At 42.5% G+C, this 19,404-nt stretch overlaps 1 protein-coding gene across 1 annotated transcript in view; it reads left to right on the top strand.

Annotated features, from left to right (window-relative positions):
• Positions 1–19,404, top strand: part of ADCY2 (adenylate cyclase 2) — a 433,799-nt gene that overhangs the window by 380,537 nt on the left and 33,858 nt on the right. The window contains exons 19-20 of the mRNA XM_004274498.4: positions 14,330–14,414; positions 18,888–19,046. Of these exons, the coding sequence (XP_004274546.1) occupies positions 14,330–14,414; positions 18,888–19,046 (244 nt within the window). The remainder of the gene's footprint in view (positions 1–14,329; positions 14,415–18,887; positions 19,047–19,404) is intronic.

The following is a 19,404-nucleotide window of genomic DNA, read 5'->3' as shown; positions in this document are numbered from 1 at the left end:
TGATTTCCCCAACCTCGGTGTGTGTGTGATTTAACCATGTGACTTGTGTCAGTGCTAAAACCCATTGAGGTCAATGTTTCCTTTCCCTTTTCTGAGATTCAAGATATTCCACCATGAAAGAACTGAAAAAAGGTTTTTTCCTCCTATATCTGGTTTGTTATTGCTGACACAACCCTTTCAGATATGAAACTAGGATCCTTAAAAAAAAAAAAAAGCTAGTCTGAGATGTTGCTTTGAGAATGTACGTCCCTCCGTCCCAAAGCCATAGATGCCCTTCAAGGAAAATGCTGGCGTAACACAAGGCCAGGCAGCACCTCCTTTCCTGATCGAGTTGGTCTGTGCCGTTGAAGTCACACGCTTGGTGCCATCCCTTTTCCGACCTGTTTTTGGTAACTGTGGATGCCGAAAACTCGGCCTCTGTGCACTGGTGTCAAATCAAATCTCGGAGACAGTTTTAAGTGAAGTAGGAAAGAATAGCTTTATCGCTTTGCCAGGCAGAGGGGGACACACCGGGCTCCTGTGTGTCCCAACCGGGGATGATTTAGGGAGGAGCTTTACAGCAATAGTTCAAGGGCTGGGTTGCTAATAAGGATCAGGGGTGTGCAGGGTCTGCAGTCCTTTAATCTGGCCTCAGGTGGTCTCCTGATGAGGTTCTCTGGTTCCTGTGATCTGCCCTCAGGTGGTCTCCTCCCTTGTCTCTGCATCCCCTCCCTTCCTGGATTAGCAACTGTTCGAATCTGCCCTTTGGAGCTCAGGGAAGTTCATAGAGGCTGGCGTCTATTCCCTACAAACAAGAAATGGGGGACAAAGAAAGGCTTCCGTGCCCAGGAGCCCCACAGGGTCCTGCTTGGTTTCAGCATCTCTGTTTACAGGGGACTGCTGGGCCATCTTCTGAATACACAGTTTGGACTGTGTTGTTGTCCTATATGTGAGTTCACCATGTTTCAGGGGCCTTTTCCAAGCCAAATTTGACATTGATCACAGACAAGCCAACAGGGAGTTTTTTGCCAGCAGAGTCAGCAAAGAAAACAAAAGTATGCACTAGAAAGACTCCAGATCAATGAATAATTCAGAAAAGGATACCAATCTGTAAGATTCATGAGTGCGGAAAGCCAACTTTACAGGAGAAAAAAATAGTCCACTTGAGAGGGTGTGCCATTAAAAATCCATACGAATGGAGGCCAGCAAGGTCCCAGTACTTCACCTGCCATCATGTGACTGTGATCTATCACCTCTTGGTGGAGAAAGCTCAGAAGTGTCTGATATTTAGGAGGTCCAGGAAAATCCATGTCCTAATTCTCTGGCATTTACAACAGTCTTCCATATCATCTGTGAGTACAAGATGCTTTGCTGAATCAATCAATCACCGATCCCGATTCCGGTCCATGACACCAACTCCCAAAGCCCTCAGCCAGCGCCACTGAGGATGCTTTACAGGTGATGGTGGTGGTGATCGTGATAAACCATTGATATTGCTGGAAGCTGTTTTTGTTTCAAGGACACATTCCCTTCCCTTGACAAAGGCTCCTTACAGAGTCTGAAAGACGTTATCAGATCTTTCCTGCATGTTTTTTCCTTGCAGAACTGAAGAGTATCAAAGGGTGAATATTATCATTTCACATGGACCCAGCCATTATGTTAATTCACCTGAAAGCTAGAAATATGCTTTCTATTCTGAAGATGTGTGGAGGATGGAGAGCTTGAACAGAGGGGTTAACCAGGAGTCCAGCACATTAACCAGCTCTGTGTGGGCACTTAGCCTAATAAAATAAATACTGTGTGGGCTTCCCTGGTGGCTCAGTGGTTGAGAGTCCGCCTGCTGATGCAGGGGACCTGGGTTCCTGCCCCGGTCCGGGAAGATCCCACATGCCGTGGAGCGGCTGGGCCCGTGAGCCATGGCCGCTGAGCCTGCGCGTCCGGAGCCTGTGCTCCACAACCGGAGAGGCTGCAAGAGTGAGAGGCCCGCATACCGCAAAATAAATAAATAAATAAATACTTTCTGGGCAGCATATAAAGTGTATAATTAAGCAACAATTATATTGAGTACCCAGCATCATTCAGAAGCTCTGGATTATTGCTGGTAGAAATGTCTGCATAATTTTAACTTCCTGACCTTAGCAACAGCTCCATACCAAGGATAGCCATGGAGATGCTCCATAGCGATGGAGCCATGAGTCAAGCACCTTCAACATGGTTCTGCATTCTCTGTTTTTTCTGTGTCTCATGGAAAACCCAATGGCTAGAATTCAGCATATTGTAACATTTTGACAGTGTCCCAGCTAGGGATCCGCTGATGATGAGCTCACTGAAAGCCTGGAGGTAGAACTGCAGCATTAATCATGCTCAGGAAGAAGGCAGGAGCAGTGTGCATGCACCTCTGGGAGAGATGGTCCAGAGGTGTTCCTAGGGAGGGTGGAACCACTGCATCTTTCAAACCAGAAAGCGATTAGTGACTAAAGCAAGGTGAGCAGTAGGTGCCCTGAAGTACGTACTGCCACAGGTCAGGGCAACACACACAGGGGTGCCAGGAACAGTTCTCTGGACTGGAGGAATTCTTTGAAAGCATAAAAGCCACAACTACCAGAAACTGCCCTCTGAACGGCTCAAAGGAGTCAGGTGGACATGCCGAGACAGGTTGGAGACGGGCCTGGGTTCAGGAGCTGGGAGGAAGAACACCTGACATTTCTTTAAAGTCTCCTCTTTTAAATGAAAACCGTATTCCAAATCTGTAGTCAAACCCATAATATATCCAAGTTCATACTGAAAAGATTTTAAATTACTTTCAAATTTAATATCTCAGTTTCTCTTCCCCTTCCTAATTCCCCTCCTCCCCTGCAGTGCCATCTCCAGAAAGTATGGAATACACACGTTTGTTTCTCTGTAGCTGACACCACTAGTAGCAGAGCTGGGAGGTAGAGTAAGGAGGTCAGTAATCTGAATTGCCTAAGTTAACAAGAACAACAAAAAAAGGTGTCCTAGGGCTGCTCGAATTCTACCAATCTTTCTTTTCTTCTATAAAAAGCAACCATTAGTGAGCTCCTTTGTTATCTAACCTAAAAAGGAAAATGCCCTGTGATTTTGACCCACTTGTAGGAAGATACTCAGTTTTTAGGCTGTTTTTTGTTTTGTTTGATTTTCGAATGAGCTGAAGAAGGAGACTTCAGAGGGCCTGGGCCCCCAGACTAGATAGGGTACGTACTTCTTATCATCAGCTCTCCAATGTATGAGGCTAAAGCCCAGTGCACAGACCCACGATATCAGATGCACCAACTGCTTCCCACTTAAAATCACTCTTCTCCAAAGGCTGAAACCATGACTGCATTAATCAGGGTGCATCTTTTCTCCATAGCAAAAGGCCAGCACTACCTCTCCAGCCCCACTTTTATCATTTCTCCTGACCTGCAGCTGCCTCCAGGGCTCTTTCTTAAACATGAGCTTATCCCTTATTATGTTAGTCGTTTGCAGTCCCAGAATTTGTTTGCAGTCCTTAGCATTTGTGAATAACTCGGAAACAGCATGAGACTTTGATCCATCTGTCCTTGGATGACACTGGGTCACCTTCTTTGGAAGATTGCATAGGATTTCAGTGCATCTGTGTCCAGCCACAGGAGGAAAAGTGTCTATAAATGAAACCCCTTAGATTTCAAACCAACACAGTTATTTGTCCACTCATTCCTTTGTCTTCACAGCACAGTTTCATTGAATACCCTGTATATTACAGGCCTGACTGCTGGAGTCCAAGCACAAAGAGATGAATAAAATAGTCTGTGCTCTCAAGAATTTACAAAATCTCCTATTAGAAAATTGCGTCTCACAAGAAGTCCAAAAGGAGACTTGCAGGTTAAGTTCCTATAGCCTACCTAGGGAATGAGTGAACCTGTTGGCTGGAAGCTGGTTAAGTGACCCAGAGTTGACTGTGATATTGGAAAGGTCTTGAAGAAGTGTGGAGATCCAAAAAGATAGGGAAGGAGTGTTGTCAACATCATGGCAGAATAAGACATCCCTTATGTTTGTCCCCAACAATAATTTGTAATCTATCCTTGGAGAAAAGTGCCTTTGTAGGAGCTGTGGGACCCAGCACCATATAGGATCCAGAAGGAGTCTCGTCCACCCATGTGTTGGACAGTAGGCATACAGACCTTGATCCTGGCTGTGGACCCTGCAGTGACATGTAATCCAGCTTCAGCAGCTCTTGGCCACGGAGCCCCCTGGAAAACAGTCTTAGCCAGTGACCCATGGAAGAGAGAGACTTTGCAGAAGTCCAGGTTTTCAGAGGAGAAGTTCTAGCACACCACTGGAGAAAAAAACATGAGTTTGGACAAGCTGAAGTGGGTAAGAGAAACAGTCTGACTCTGTCCACACCACCCTTCCCCCAAGATGGCACAGCTTAAGTCCAAGAGAGATGTTCTCACTCTCTGACTTCTCCTGTGAGCACCCAGCTTCCCAGCTGTGCAGGATGCTACCAAGCTGGGAGAGGAGCAGATAGGACTCTCAGAGGGCTTTAAGAGAACACAGATGCTACTAACTGCATGACTGCCTTTGTCAAGAAGCCCACCCACAAGCCGCTGGGAACACTTCACCCACAGATCTCCCCAGCTGGCTCACGGGCACCCTCATTGTTCCACATGCCTCATGCACACCCCTACCCTGTGGCCAGCTCCCTGTGCATATTCCCTCCCGGTGGCAGCATCGAGAGGGAGCTTGGACCAACGGCTAGTGGGCATGCACAGAAAGCTGACTGAAATCTGAGGGCCAGAGAGAGACCACAAACTTGAGCTTTAGCGAGTTTTGTTTGGGAAAACAAAAGGAAGACTGTCAGCAGTCGGCCTGGTGCATTGTAGGATGGAGAGGAGGCATACAAGCTTAGAATTCTGTCATAAGAGGGAGCAAGAAAGGTGGAGAGATGTATCCACAGAAGATCCCGAAAGCCCCAGAAGCACTAGCAGGGCTGGAGGAAGATATTTATGCCCTGAAGACAGTTAGTAAAGGGTGCAGGAAGTGAGTGCTACTTCACATACGAAGACAGCAATGCAAAACTTTACGGAACATGAAATCAAGGAAGAAAGGAACAAAGGAACCAAAAAACAGCTAGAAAACAATTCATTATTGAGCCCTTACCTATCAATTTTACTCTAAGTGTAAATGGATTGAATTGTCCATTTAAAAGGCATAGAGTGGCTATACAGATAAAAAAACAAGATCCAACTATATGCTGCCTACAAGGAACTCACCTCAGCTTTAAGGACACACATAGGATCAAAGTAAAGGAATAGAAAAAGATATTCCATGCAAGTGGAAACAAAAAGAGAGTAAGGGTAGCTATACTTATATCCGATAAATACACTTTCATCCAAAAACAGTAACAGAAAACAAAGAAAGTCATTATGTATTGACAAAGGGGTCAATTCATCTAGAAGATATAAAAATCATAAATATATATGCATCCAACATCAGAACACCTAAATAAATTAAGCAAATGCTAGTAGATATGATAGGAGAAATAGATGACGATGGAATAATAGTAGAGAACATCAATACATCACATTCAACAATAGATCATCCAGACAGAAAGTCAGATAGGAAACATTGGACTTGAACTAAACTGTTAGGTCAAATGGACCTAACAGACATATTTGGAACACTCCATCTAACAGCAACAGAATACATTCTTCACAAGCACACATGGAACATTCCAGAATAGATCATATGTTAGGTCATAAAACATGTCTTAGCAAAATTAAGGTTGAAATTATACCATGTATCTTTTCCAATCACAATGGTATGAAACTAGAAATCAGTAACAGTAGGAAAACTGGGAATTTCACTAATATATAGAAATTAAACCACATACTCCTAACCAATCAATGGTCAAAGAAGAATACAAAAGGAAAAACAAAATATAACTTGAAACAAATGAAAATGGAAACACAAGGTACCAGAACCTATAGTATGCTGCAAAAGCAGTTTTTAAAGGGAAGTTTATAATTAAAAATGCCTACATTAAGAAAAAGAAAGATCTCAAATAAAAACCCTAACATTACACCTCAAAGAACTAGAAAAAGAAGAACAAACTAAGCCCAAAGTTAGAAGAAGGAAGGAAATAACAAAGATCAGAGCAGAAATTAATGAAATACAAACTAAGAAGACAATAGAAAAGATCAGTGAAACTAAGAGCTGCTTTTTGAAAAGATAAACAAAATAAACAAACCTTTAGGTAGACTAACCATAGGGAAAAAAGAGAGAGGACTGGAATAAATAAAATTAGAAATGAAATAGAAGACATTGCAGTTGATACTACCCAAATTCAAAGGACCATAAGAGACTACCATGAAAATTATACACCAACAAATTGGACAACAGAGAAGAAATGGATAACTTCTTGGAAACATACAACCTACCAAGACTGAATGATGAAGAAATAGAAAGTCCTAACAGACCAATAATGAGGAAGGAGATTGAATCAGTAATCAAAATCTCCAACAAAGAGAAGCTCAGGACCATATGATTTCACTAGTGAATTCTACCAAACATTTAAAGAAAAATTAATCCCAATATTTCTCAAACTTTTCCCAAAATTGAAGAGGAGGAAACACTTCCAAACTCACTTTATGAGGCCAGCATTACCCTGATATCAAAGCCTGATAGGGACACTAAAAAAAAAAAAAAACCAAATAACAACAACAAAAAAAAAAACCACAGACTAATATTCCTGATAAATATAGATGCAAAAATTCTGAACAAAATATTAGCAAACCAAATTGAACAGCATATTAAAATGATCATGCACAATGATCAAACGGGATCTATCCCTGAGATACAAGGATGGTTCAACACATGCGAACTAATAAGTGTGATACACCACATTAATAGAATGAAAGATAAAAATCATATGATCTCTCATCTCAATAAATGCAGGAAAAGCATTTGATGAAATACATCTTCTCATGATAAAAACTTTCAACAAATTGGGTATAGAAGGAACACACCTCAGCATGATAAAGTTGCCATATAACAAGTGCATAGCTAATATCATACTCAATAATAAAAGGCTGAAAGCTTTCCCTCTAAAATCAAGACAAGAAAAGGGTGCCTCCCTTGCCACTTTTATTCAACATAGTACTGGAAGTCTTAACCCAGAGAAATCAGGCAAGCAAAAGAAATGAAAGGCATACAATTAGAAGGAAGATGAAAACTTGTCTTTGTTTGCAGATGATATGATCTTATACATAGAGAACCCTAAAGGCTCCACCAAAAAAAAATTGCTAGAACTAATCAAAAAATTCAATTAAGTCACAGCATACAGAATCAACATACAGAAATCAGTTGTGTTTCTATACACTAACAATGAATTATCTGATAAAGAAATAAAGAAAACAATCCCATTCACAATGGTATCAAAAACAAGAAAATATTTAGGAATAAATTACACCAAGGAGGTGAAAGATCTGTACACTGAAAACCATAAGACTTTGATGAAAGCAACTGAAGAAGACACAAGAAAATGGAAAGAAATCCCATGTTCATGGATCAGAAGAATATTGTTAAAATGTTCATACTACCTAAAGCCATCTATAGATTCAGTGCAATTCCCATCAAAATTCCATTAGCAGTTTTCACAGAAATAGAACAAACAATTCTAAAATTTGTATAGAACCACAAAAGACCCTGAAAACCAAAGTAATCCTGAGAAAGAAGCATAAAGCTGGAGGCATCACACTCCTGATTTCAAACTACACTGCAAAGCTACAGTAATTAAAACCATATGGTACTGGCAAAAAAAAATTGACACATAGACAAGTGGAACAGGATACAGAGCCCAGATAACCCCTTGCATATGTGGTAAACTAATATTTGACAAGGGAGCCAATGATACTCAATAAGTAAAGGATAGTCTCTTCAATAAATGGTATTGGGAAAATTAAATACCACATGCAGAAGAAAGAGATTGGACCCCTGTCTTACACCACTAACAAACATTAATTTGAAATGGATAAGAAACCTGAAACCTTCAAACTCCTAGAAAAAAAGCATAGGGGAAAAAACTCCTTGACATTGATCTTAGCAATGATTTTTTTGGATATGTCACCAAAAGCACAAACAACAAAAGCAAAAATAAGTGAGCGGAACTACATCAAGCTAAAAAACTTCTGAATGGCAAGAGAAACCATCAACGAAATGAAAAAGCAACCTACAGAATGGGAGAAACTACTTGCCAATAATATATCTGATAATGGGCTAATATCCAAAATACATAAAGAACTCATACAACTCAACATAAAAAAATAATCAATTTAAAAGTAGGCAGAGGAAAAAAAAAAAAAAAAGGAGGCAGAGGAACTGAATAGACATTTTCCAAAGAAGACATACAAATGGTCAACAGGACATGAAAAAATGTTCAATATTATTAATAATTGGGGAAGTGTGTATCAAGACCACAGTAAAATGTTGCACACTCCGTAGAATGGCTATTATCAAAAAGACAAGAGATGACAAGTTTTGGCAAGGTTGTGGAGAAAAAGGAATAACGGGATATTATTTTCTCAACCATGAGGAAATCCTGCCACTTGCAACAACATGAATGGACCCTGAGGGCATCATGCTGAGTGAAATAAGCCAGCCAGAGGCAGACAAATACTATATGATGTCGCTTATATGTGAAATCTAAGAAAGCGGACCTCACAGAAACAGAGAGTAGAACGGTGGTTACCCAGGGCTGGGGAAAGGTGGGAGAAGTGGGGAGATGTTGGTCAAAAGGCACAAGCTTCCTGTTGTAAGATGAATACGTTCTGGTGATCTAAGGTACAGCGTGGTGACTAGAGCTAACAATACGGTATTACATACTTGAAAGTTGCTAAAAGAGTAGATCTCAAATGTTCTCACCACAAAAAGGAGATGGTAATTATGTGAGGTGATGGGAATGTTAGCTAATGCTATAGTGATAATCATTTCCCAACATATAAGTGTATCCAATCAGCACATTGTACACCTTAAACTTATACAGTTTATATGTCAATTATGTCTTAATAGAACTGGAAAGAAAATAACTGAAAGATATGTCAAAAGACACAAACTGTCTGCAGAGGTCATTCCCACCCCGGACTCAGTTGGTCAAGAAAACTTATTAATGATGCATCTCCAATCATCGGAAAGGAATGGTGTATTTTTTAAATGACTGAGCTGTTTTAGAGCTCTCCTGTCTGACAACAGCTCTGGTGGCCATTGCAAACAACCGGATCAGCCGTCAGAAAATAGGTTTGTTTGGATGGCTGCTGAGTCTGAGCAGTGGAATACAGGGATTTTGGCTGAGCTGTCATCCTCACGCTTCATCACCAGCCAGCATCACCTGGCCAGGACCCAGCCACTGCACTGGTGACCTGGAGGAGAGGAGAGCTTGGAAGCAGAGGTCAGCAGGATGCTGTATGCCACTCAACTGAAAGGCCAGGAGGAAATATCAGGAAAGTGGTACTAACACGTGCATCTCAGCAATCCCTTGCCCTTTCTCCAGCCAGACTTAGAGAAAGATTTCCTGACAGGACAGTTGGCTGTCTTTATTTTTCCCTTTGCATTTTAACCCCAGCGTTTCCTTTCTGGGGTATTTTTGTTTTATTCGGACTGAGTCGTCTTCTGACATTGTAGTTGAGGTCTTGGTCCTGTGCCGAGCAAGGTACAGCAGATTCATCTTGCAGCAGCATCAAGTTGGCCAAAACTTGAGCTTTTTGCATCGCTTGACATTGAAGATGCCTGAGGATTCAGAGGTTCCTTGTCGGCAAAGCCAGGCGTTTCCTAACTTACTCACAGGGACAGCCAGAAGTAAACAGATTTCATCAGCGGCAGAGCAACAGGGTCTCACGTTAAGAGGGAGGGAAGTAGCCATTGTCTCTTTGTGGGACTTTTCTTTATGAAACGTGGGCCTCAGGGGGTCAGGGTCCCAGAGGTCAGACTACTTTTGATCCCAGTGAATGACCTGGGAAGATCTGATTTTACTCAGTTCGTATATTGTTACCAACACAACGGAAACTAGGTTTCTTGAGGTACTTTTCTTCTTAGTAAATAGAGGCTTATGTCACCTAGAAAATAGAATGTTTTGAAATGTAATTATGTTTGTGTATACATGCCTGGACTGCATCCTCTCCTGAAAGCAATGAAAATGTCATTTTTATGTCACGGAGCTGTTAGCCTTTAGGTTAGAGACTGGTTCACCAAGCAATTCCATATCCTTTGCCCAATTTGTTAGGTTTCTTTGTTCTCTTGGACTCTGGAAACTTGAGGGCCAGAGTGATTGCTCCATTAACAGCCTCAGGGTGAGGGTCAGCTGTAAATTAGTGTGTGGCTACAGGCACATTTGGGTGTCTGTGCCTCCAGAACCCATTTTTAAGTATAAAAAATAGCCTATCTGGTCACATTTTGGCTAAAACTGTCAAGTTAAAAATCATAGAGTTAGAAACCTTCTCAGTTATATTAGCTCTGTCTTCTGTACTTCATAACAGAGTGATAGCACAGCCCTAACATGTGAAAGTCCAAAGTGGATTTCATCCCTAAAACTTAAAGGGAAGGGACAGAGAGAGAGAGACCTCAGACTAAGTTGCTGTCAGTTTTATATAATGGCTGATACAATTGTTAATGTGTCAATTGTGTCACTTAAAAGAAGACATGCTGAGGTCCTAAGCCCCAGTAGCTGAGAATGTGACCTTATTTGGAAATAGGGTCATTGCACATGTAATTAGTTCAGATCAAGTCCTGCTGGAGTGGGGTGGGCCCTGATCCAATATGACTGGTGTCCTTGTAAGAAGATGGCCATGTGGAGACAGAGACACGTGGGGGGGAGGGGAGCGGGCACCACGTGATGATGAAGACAGACATTGGAGTGATACAGTGGCCAGCCGACCACCAAAGCCAGGACGGGGCAAGAAAGGATTTCTCTGCAGATTTCAGAGGGAGCACAGCCCTGCTGGCACCTTGATTTCAGACTTCTGGCCTCCAGAACTATGAGCTGATAAATTTCTGTTGTTTTAAGCCACCCAGTATGTGGCACTTTGTTTCAGCAGTCCTGGGAGTTAGGAGTTTGGAATTAGCAGATACAAACTACTGTATATAAAATAAACAACAAGGTCCTACTATATAGCAAAGTATCTTGTGTAACATATAATGGAAAAGATTGAGAAAGAATATATATATATATATATGTGTATAACTGAATCATTTTACTGTGCACCTGAAACCAACACAGCATTGCAAATGAACTACACTTCAAAAAAAAAGAAAAAGAAAAGCCCTGGGAAACTGATATGATCAACACAACTGACTAGACTCTGCCAGAAGACATCTTGGAATTTTATTCTCTCTGTCCCGATGTCCCCCCCATACTACCCACTCCTTTTCCTCGCAGCCTCTCTTGCATACACACAAAGAGCAAGGAACCCAGGAATGGATCTGTGGATGGAGAAATTCATCCTTCAAGCTTCAGGAGCCCACCAGCCATGGCCTGTGAGGGGCCCACGTGGGAGAGATGGACTCCAATTGGAATCAGCAGTTCTTTGGGGCTGGATGAATAAAAGAAGTTTTTGAGAAATCTAAATGAAAGTGAAGACAGCAGGTTACAGTTCTCCCTAGTTGACAGAGAACGTCAGAAGGACAAAAGGCATCTGTGGACTGGTACCCAAGTCTATCCTACAGGCTGTGCTGTGCGTCATTATTTCTGAGGTCTGTTTAGTTCTGTACTTTGCAGTGCACTGCCCGGTCCAGCAATGAGAGCCGTTCCTAGTCTTGCTTCCCCCAAGTCCCCACCTCCACCCACCACTATTCCTCACTAAGGCTCAAGAACTGGCAGATAGGTAGAGGTCATTTCCACCCCTAAACCTATGTTTAAATGCATTAGCGTGAGGAGTCCCAGAAAAGGATTTTTCCCTCTACGTTGCTTGCATGTATTTTCTGTGTGATTATCTGAAAACTCAGCCAGCCCCTGAACTGCATAAAGAGGGTCTTACCTCCCACTCTCCATCAGTGAAAGGGACGGGAGATGGCTTTGTATATTTGGGGCATCTGGTCCCTTACCTGGGGATGCACGTGGGACCTGAGTTCTGATTGGTTGCATTGATGAAGCTACTGTAAGATCCTGACCTTGGAGTTGACATTTTACTCTCAGTTTACTTTTATAGGGTGATGGGTAAAAGGGAGGGATGTCATAGCAGTTTTCTAGGATTCCTGGAATGGTAAAGTAATAGGATGTTAACGAAACAACATGAAAATTAAAAACAGCCTGCACCAGCTTCTCACGCGCTGTTGTCTATGTTGTACCACTTTTTTTTTTTTTTTTTTTTTTTTTTTTTTTTTAGCTATGCCGTGCAGCTTGTGAGATCTTAGTTCCCCAACCAAGGATCGAACCCGGGCCCTGGCAGGGAAGGCTCGGAGTCTTAACCACTGGACTGCCAGAGAATTCCCTGTACCAGTTTTATTAACTGGTCAATATCCTGTCAGTGTAGTCAGTATGGGGGGAAATGAGTTTAAAAGTCACTGGGGACTCCCCCCGGAGGTCCAGTGGTTAAGACTCCGTGCTTCCACTGCAGGGGGCATGGGTTCGATCCCTAGTCGGGGAACTAAGATCCTACATGCCGCACATGGTGTGGCCAAAAAAAGTCCCTAAAAGTCACTGGAGTTTGCACTGCTTATAAACATCTGCTCCCTGCAGTGACTTCAACTGTGCTATTAGACACAGCTGCCACGGGCTCAAAAAGGAACTTCATTTCTTAAAATCACTACTACTGAGACAGGAAAGTGACACTTGTCAGCTCACTTCATTCCCAGAGAGAAACTGGTGACCTCCTTATGGCTGTTGAGCTCAGATTTGTTCCAGCCACAGTTGGCTTGGTAGGAGGAAAGAGCCCTGAGTACAAGCATAGCCTTTCTGGAGAGTTCTCTGAGGTCCTAAGCCCTTCAGCCACTGGGACTGGAGATTCTCTCTCCTCATTTCCGCAGGAATCTGCCTTTCTTTTGCACATGGATCTGTCATTCTGTTAATGAAATCCACCAGCCTGCATTTTCTTATCTTTTTCTCTACCTTCCTCGCTCCATCCTCTTGTTTATCACTGTGTAGTTAATACGAAAAATCATGAGTACCATTTATGAAGTGCTTCCTGTATGTCAGGCTCTATGCCAGGTACATAAGTATTTGACCTAGTGACCAAGACAGCCAGTAAGATGGGCACTGGTACCCACTTTGGCTGATGGGGACAGTGAGGTTTGGAGGGGCTTATCCTAGGCCCCAAGCTCACTAGAGCAGGGGAGTCACGATTCCAACCAGGGTTACTTACTCCAAAGCCCACCTGCGCTCTTTAGTTCTTTATCCATTTCTCTCATCTCCTCAGTCCTCGAACCTTCTATGGAGAAACAGGAAAATCTCAAAGCATATTCAACTCCCAAGCAGAAACTGATGACTTGATATTTATACTTGATTATACACAAGCTATGCTGCTTATGTGACATGGCAGCCAAGCATAATCGACTTCTCAAGTCTCATTTACAGTTATAGGTGTGAAATAATCATTTGTCAGCTCTGCAGGATTACCCTGGGGAATCAAAGCGATTTCTCCTTGTATGCCGTACAAGAACCAAAATCAGAACCTTTCAGTTGACACGTAAAATTGACCACCACACCTGCCGACTAGGATGTGTGGGTGGTCATTGCCTAGAAGGTCATGGTGAGGAGGCAGGGCCCAGCCAGCACAGCGAGAGCTTGGTGGGGCAGTGGGCCAAGGGTTTCCATCTGTCTTATGTCTTTGTGATACAAAACCCCATGAAAGGAGGAATAAGGAGGGCCTGCCAGAAAGTTATATGAAAGTATATTATTCATATGTCAGAGTAGCTTATAGAAATAAAGTTCCCTACTTCATTTTTATATCTCCCGTGATTATTAATTTCTAGCATACTGTCTCATTCTGCAAATAATTACTAAAAAATACAAGTCATATATCCAATTATCCATATTGATCCCAGAAATATAAAGAAAATATTATTAATATTCTGCTATTCATTTTATATTCGCTAGAGTTTGGTATAAAGTAAGAAATCTATATTCATTTGGAAGATTTTTTTCTTTTACAGAGCTCTTGAAATAAGGATTATTTTGCTTTCTTTTGATGCAATCTGGGCTTGCAAATATATTTGAAGTGTGTGTGTGTGTGTGTGTGTGTGTGTGTGTGTGTGTGTGTGTTTGGTTGGTGTAGAATGTAGACAAGCACTAGAGATTCTGAAATTTGTTCATGCACGAATTCTACGTCCTGTATGTATGTTGTTTTGTTATATTGTTTTCATCTGTTTGTTTGTTTTTTAATAGACCAGGCATTTGGAAAGACCTAAAGACCATGGGCTCAGTGTCTCTCTTTATATTTTTCATCACACTGCTTGTTCTGGGCAGACAGGTAAGAAGTCTGTTACTTCTGTAACTTCTCTAAAGTGCTGTATTAATAATACTTTGCTGACGTGCATTGCCATTGCTTTCATGCAAACAAATGTTGAAGCATCAGAATCATCTTATCACTTAAGAGAAAAGTAGGTAGCACAGGTGTGTATGCTTGGCTATAGACACAAGAAAAAGGCCTCTCATTTTTTTCTTTTTTCCCTAAGAGGCAAATTTTGTGAACAGTAGAAGTGTGAATCAATGAATTTCCTGTTAAGTCTCAAAATAAATGTGTAGGTTTCTGTAAGCCTACAATGTATTCCCTCAATAGCTGACACTAATTGGAAAAAAAAGTCCCCTTGCCTGGGGTTTTCATCTGCATTTCAAAACATATAGCTTCTTTTTCTTTTAAGTGGGCATTAAATATCCCTGCTGTCACTTGCAATTATCCCTAGAAATATGGTCCCTTGTTCAAAAATTTTATTTTGTGATGCAAATGAAACATCCTCCTCGGGCTCTGTGCCCGCTTCTGGCCTCCCCGTGGAGCCTGTAGGTGCAGGACTTTTAAGGGCAATATTCTTTCTCTGCCTGCAAACAAGGACAATCACCCAAAGACTAAAGACTCATCCCACACCAGGTAGCTCTGCCTCAACCAAAGTTTGTTTTAAGTTCTTTGATGGATAGCATGAAACAAAGAAGTGATTTATGTGGAGATAACCAGGGAAGAGACAATGCCAATTAAATTATATACACATCTCTAAACAGTTATCTGAGAGGCAAACTATCAGCTGGGGAGTTTGGGTCTGCCTTCCCTTTCTCACCAGGAGGAAGCTGCTAATAATTGCACAGTCAGAGCAGAGACCAGATCTGTGACAGTCAGTCCAGCACCCGGGAATGCCATCCATCCTCTTCCATCTTCCTGGGGAAGTGCAAGGGGCATCCTTCCCTGGAGCTCACAGTGCAGCTCTCACCAATCTCCCTAGAGCTACGCTGTGGTCCTGATGCAGAGCTCAGAGCACCCCGGTCCCCCCATCACCCTCCCCACCTCTGTCCCCGGCACATGCTAGGTTCTGCATTCTTAGGCAGTTTCTCCTACTAGAATGATCACTCAGATTGCTTCACAGCAATATATTTTAATTACCTAGAATCAAATTGAATTCTCCCAACTTTTTTTATTGATCACTGAGATAATATACAGGCAATACCACTACACAAATGTTGTCGAATCCCTGCTCACTGATCAGTTACTCCCTAAATGATTTAAATAAATTATCAAAAGTATGCAGTATTATGGCCAGGCATTCATTTAACATGATAGGGCTGGTACCGGTTTCCTTTTGTGTCACTAGTGTAATGATAAGTAATATGTGCATCTAGAGGCCTAAAGAGTAGTAATCCCTGCAGGATTAATTGTGTTCACAGTTACTCTTTAACTAGAACCAAGGATATACAGAGGTGAGCCGGAAGGCTGACCTTCAGTCCAAAATCATTCAGTGAATGATTTACTGAGGTCCCAAGTCTTCTGGGATAACAAGAACTGAGAAGTCTGTGATATAGGGCCTCTGCACACCCTTCCGGAAATACAGCTGTATTATAAACAAATGTCTGATATTTGAAATAAGGTTGTCAAGTGTTGTAAGAATCCATGGCCTCAGAGTTACCTCTTTTCTGAATATGTTTTAAATAATAGCACAGACTTTTTGCAACTTATTTTTGTTATCATTTGTCCTAATGGCTCCCCTGACCCATGACCATCATTTGTGAAACGATGGCAATGTACTTGCTTTCTAAGAAAATGACTATACTAAATATTGCTCTAGGCATCTCAGAAACCTTAGTGAAAACATAACACATCCTAGACAAGAGCGACAGTACAGTACCACTCTCTGTACTGAAATCTAGTTTGTGACAGAAACGCAAGCCAACTCAAGGGCCTCTTTTGACAGAGAAAGGTCCCCTGTATTTCACCCAGGTTTAAAGGGCAGCCCCCTGCCATCAAGGGTCTGCATCCTAGGTGGGCTCATTCAGAGTATGGAACCGGGCAGCGGCAACCTAGTGCCTGAGAGTGAGGCCGAGGTCCTTGTGCGCGACAGTTGAGGATCCCAGAGAAAGTGGAATCACATGCTGCCTGCACCCCTGCCCAGAGACCACTTCTGTCCACACAGAAAGGTGTAAGCCCAGTTCCTCAGGTACTTTTCAGAAGTAGACAAAGCACGAGACGCCCTCGAGGCTGTGGTAGGACGTGAAACACAGCAGTCAGGGTTGCTGGGGTCCCAGACGCAGCCTGGACACCCTCTCAAGACTCTTCCTGTTCTCTCTCCCATCACGCCAGAGCTCATGATTCCACATCTGAGTGGAATCTGGGCCCCTAAGCATTTGGGGAGTAGCCCCAGATGGAATCTGAGAGATGGGAGGTGATGTGAGGACTGGAGGTCATGGAGCAGGGCTGCTGTTTTAGTTGAAGTGTCACAAAGTCCTTAGAGCGCTTTCCCGCCCTGAGTCAGGGTCCCGGAGGAAGCAGCTCTCCCCACCCCTGGCTGGATCTCCTCACGCAGCCTCCCTGGGTCTCTGTGTCAAATCTCCCTCTCTTTTCTCCTGTAAGGACATCAGTCATTGGATTTACAGCCCACCCTAAATCCAGGATGATCCTTAAGTTCATTACATCTGCCGAGACCCTATTTCCAGAGATGTCACAGACACAGATACCGGGGTTCGGACTTGGAACGATCTTTTTGGCGACATGATTAAGTCCATTACAACTGGTTTGGGATAAAAACATTTGTCTTCCTTTGGGGGACTGCACATGAGTTTTTAAGGTCCTTGCGCCTCAAGGCAAGGGTTCTGCAGCAGACTGCACTGGTTGGGGAGGTGAGGGGGAAAGATTTGTCAGAAGGTCACTCTCAGTCCAGTGTAGCTGGTCCCAAAGGGCTCCGATTCCTTTAGTGGGAGACTTAAAGGATGCTTGCACGTGGTGCAGTAGCAGTCCCTCAGAAAACCTGAGCGACTCTTCACGAGCCTTACGAAAACCTTTCAAACTTCCACGGATTGGGCTTGCTGCCTGCCTCAGCTGGCTCCACGGCTTCATCTCATGTTTCACTTTTATCTGGTCTTCGGTGTATACCTGTGTCTTCTCGAGGCCACCACCGTAGATTGCTTCTGTTATTTTAGTTTAATCCCGGCCACACCACTAGTTTATCCCCCCACAAAATATCTAAATAAATAATCTGTTCTCCAAGGGAGAGGCCTTTTCCAGTACGTGCATAGCATGATTTCTATAAACACAGAATGTGGAAAATGTGTCCGTAATGTAAAACTTTAATATAAGCAAACTTTTAAACGATCTCTTTTGTAATCTTTTAAAAAAAAATGTCTTGTTACATGAGCTAAAAATAAGTGCCTCCCCAGAGGAGGTGGAGTAGTTTTTGAATATATCATACCTAGTTTGAAGCAAACCTAATTTCAGTGAATGAGCATTGTGCTTTCAGGTTTCAAACGGTGAATTATTTTTTGAAATTGCAGTCTGTGCATGAGAGGCCATTTGCGTGTGTTTTGTTTTGCTTCGTGCTGTCATGGGTATAGCTAAGCAAACCAATAAAACATACTCCCTCCATTTAGTTCTTCTTTGCATGTATTTGTCAATAATTACTATCTGTGCTGAAATACACTCTCTCTATTAGGCCCTTCCGTTACAGGAAGATTCATTCCAGGCTATTTCATTATATTAAATTATATACATCAGAGCAGATACAAAATGATGACAAACCAAAGAGACCCTGTGACAGTAAACGGGCCTATTTCTCCAATGTTAATAACAGCTGATTTTTAAAAACATTGAATTTTAATACATTATAAAGCATGAACACATATGTTTTTTACTAGCAGGCACCATCTTAATTAAATTATATCAAAATGAACTTTTGTCTAAATATAATGTCATTCTCTCAGTACAGTGCAATCCCAAATGAAAAAAACACATGCTTTTCACTGTATACTTAATTACATAATTTGTGGTAGAGGAAAACTGATTTTCAGCTGTTAAAGGCAAACTGCCACAAATGAACACTATTATTTTTTAAATGCAAATCATGAAACAATGCACTCTCTCTACTAAAATATTTTCCATTTTTCTTTTATTCATTATTTATATTCTATCACAGCTCTTTTCAAAAAATAATTCAAGCCACCATTTATTAACATGACTATGTAAGAAGCTTTCATGTCATTTTTGTCTTTCAAGGCTTCAGTATAGCTATTTTCTCTGTTTCTGAGGCTGGTTCTTTCCCAAATTTGCATTTTGGAAATCCATGTTGGAGGGTGAAATGAGAGACATTTGGGGGCAACTGAGGGCTTGGTAGGGAGGGTGACAATTCCGTTTGTGGGGGGGGGGGTTCTTTTTTAGGTTTGTTTCATTCTTTTTATTTTCTCTTTAAAACCTCCACTCTCTGGCAGGACAAGATGCCTATTGTTTCTTTACCTCTGTGTCCTCTTGTAACAGAATGAATATTACTGTAGGTTAGACTTCTTATGGAAGAACAAGTTCAAAAAAGAGCGAGAGGAGATAGAAACCATGGAGAACTTGAACCGCGTGCTGCTGGAGAACGTGCTCCCTGCACACGTGGCTGAGCACTTCCTGGCCAGGAGCCTGAAGAATGAGGTCAGAGAGACTGGGCTGAAGGGCAGAGGCTGGGCTGGTGGAGAGAGGCGGGCCGATGGGGAGAGGCTGGGCTGGTGGAGAGAGGTGGGGCCGATGGGGAGAGGCTGGGCTGATGGGGAGAGGTGGGGCTGATGGGGAGGGGCGGGGCTGGTGAAGAGAGGCGGGGTTGATGGGGAGAGGCGGGGCTGCTGGCCAGGGAAGGGCGTGCGCTGGTGAGGACCAAAAGCTCTTGGCAGTGACCTAGAGGCCTGTGGCACTTCAAACATGTCAGTGTTCAAAATACTCGACATTGGCCTGAACGTGTCCATTTTCAAGAGTATATTGACTGGCCGTATAGAGATCAACTGAGAATAGTGAG

The sequence above is a fragment of the Orcinus orca genome, chromosome 3, assembly GCF_937001465.1.
Source record: "Orcinus orca chromosome 3, mOrcOrc1.1, whole genome shotgun sequence".
NCBI lineage: Eukaryota > Metazoa > Chordata > Mammalia > Artiodactyla > Delphinidae > Orcinus > Orcinus orca.
The sequence above is the reverse complement of the archived record's forward strand: the minus strand, read 5'-3'. Positions and strand labels throughout refer to the sequence as shown.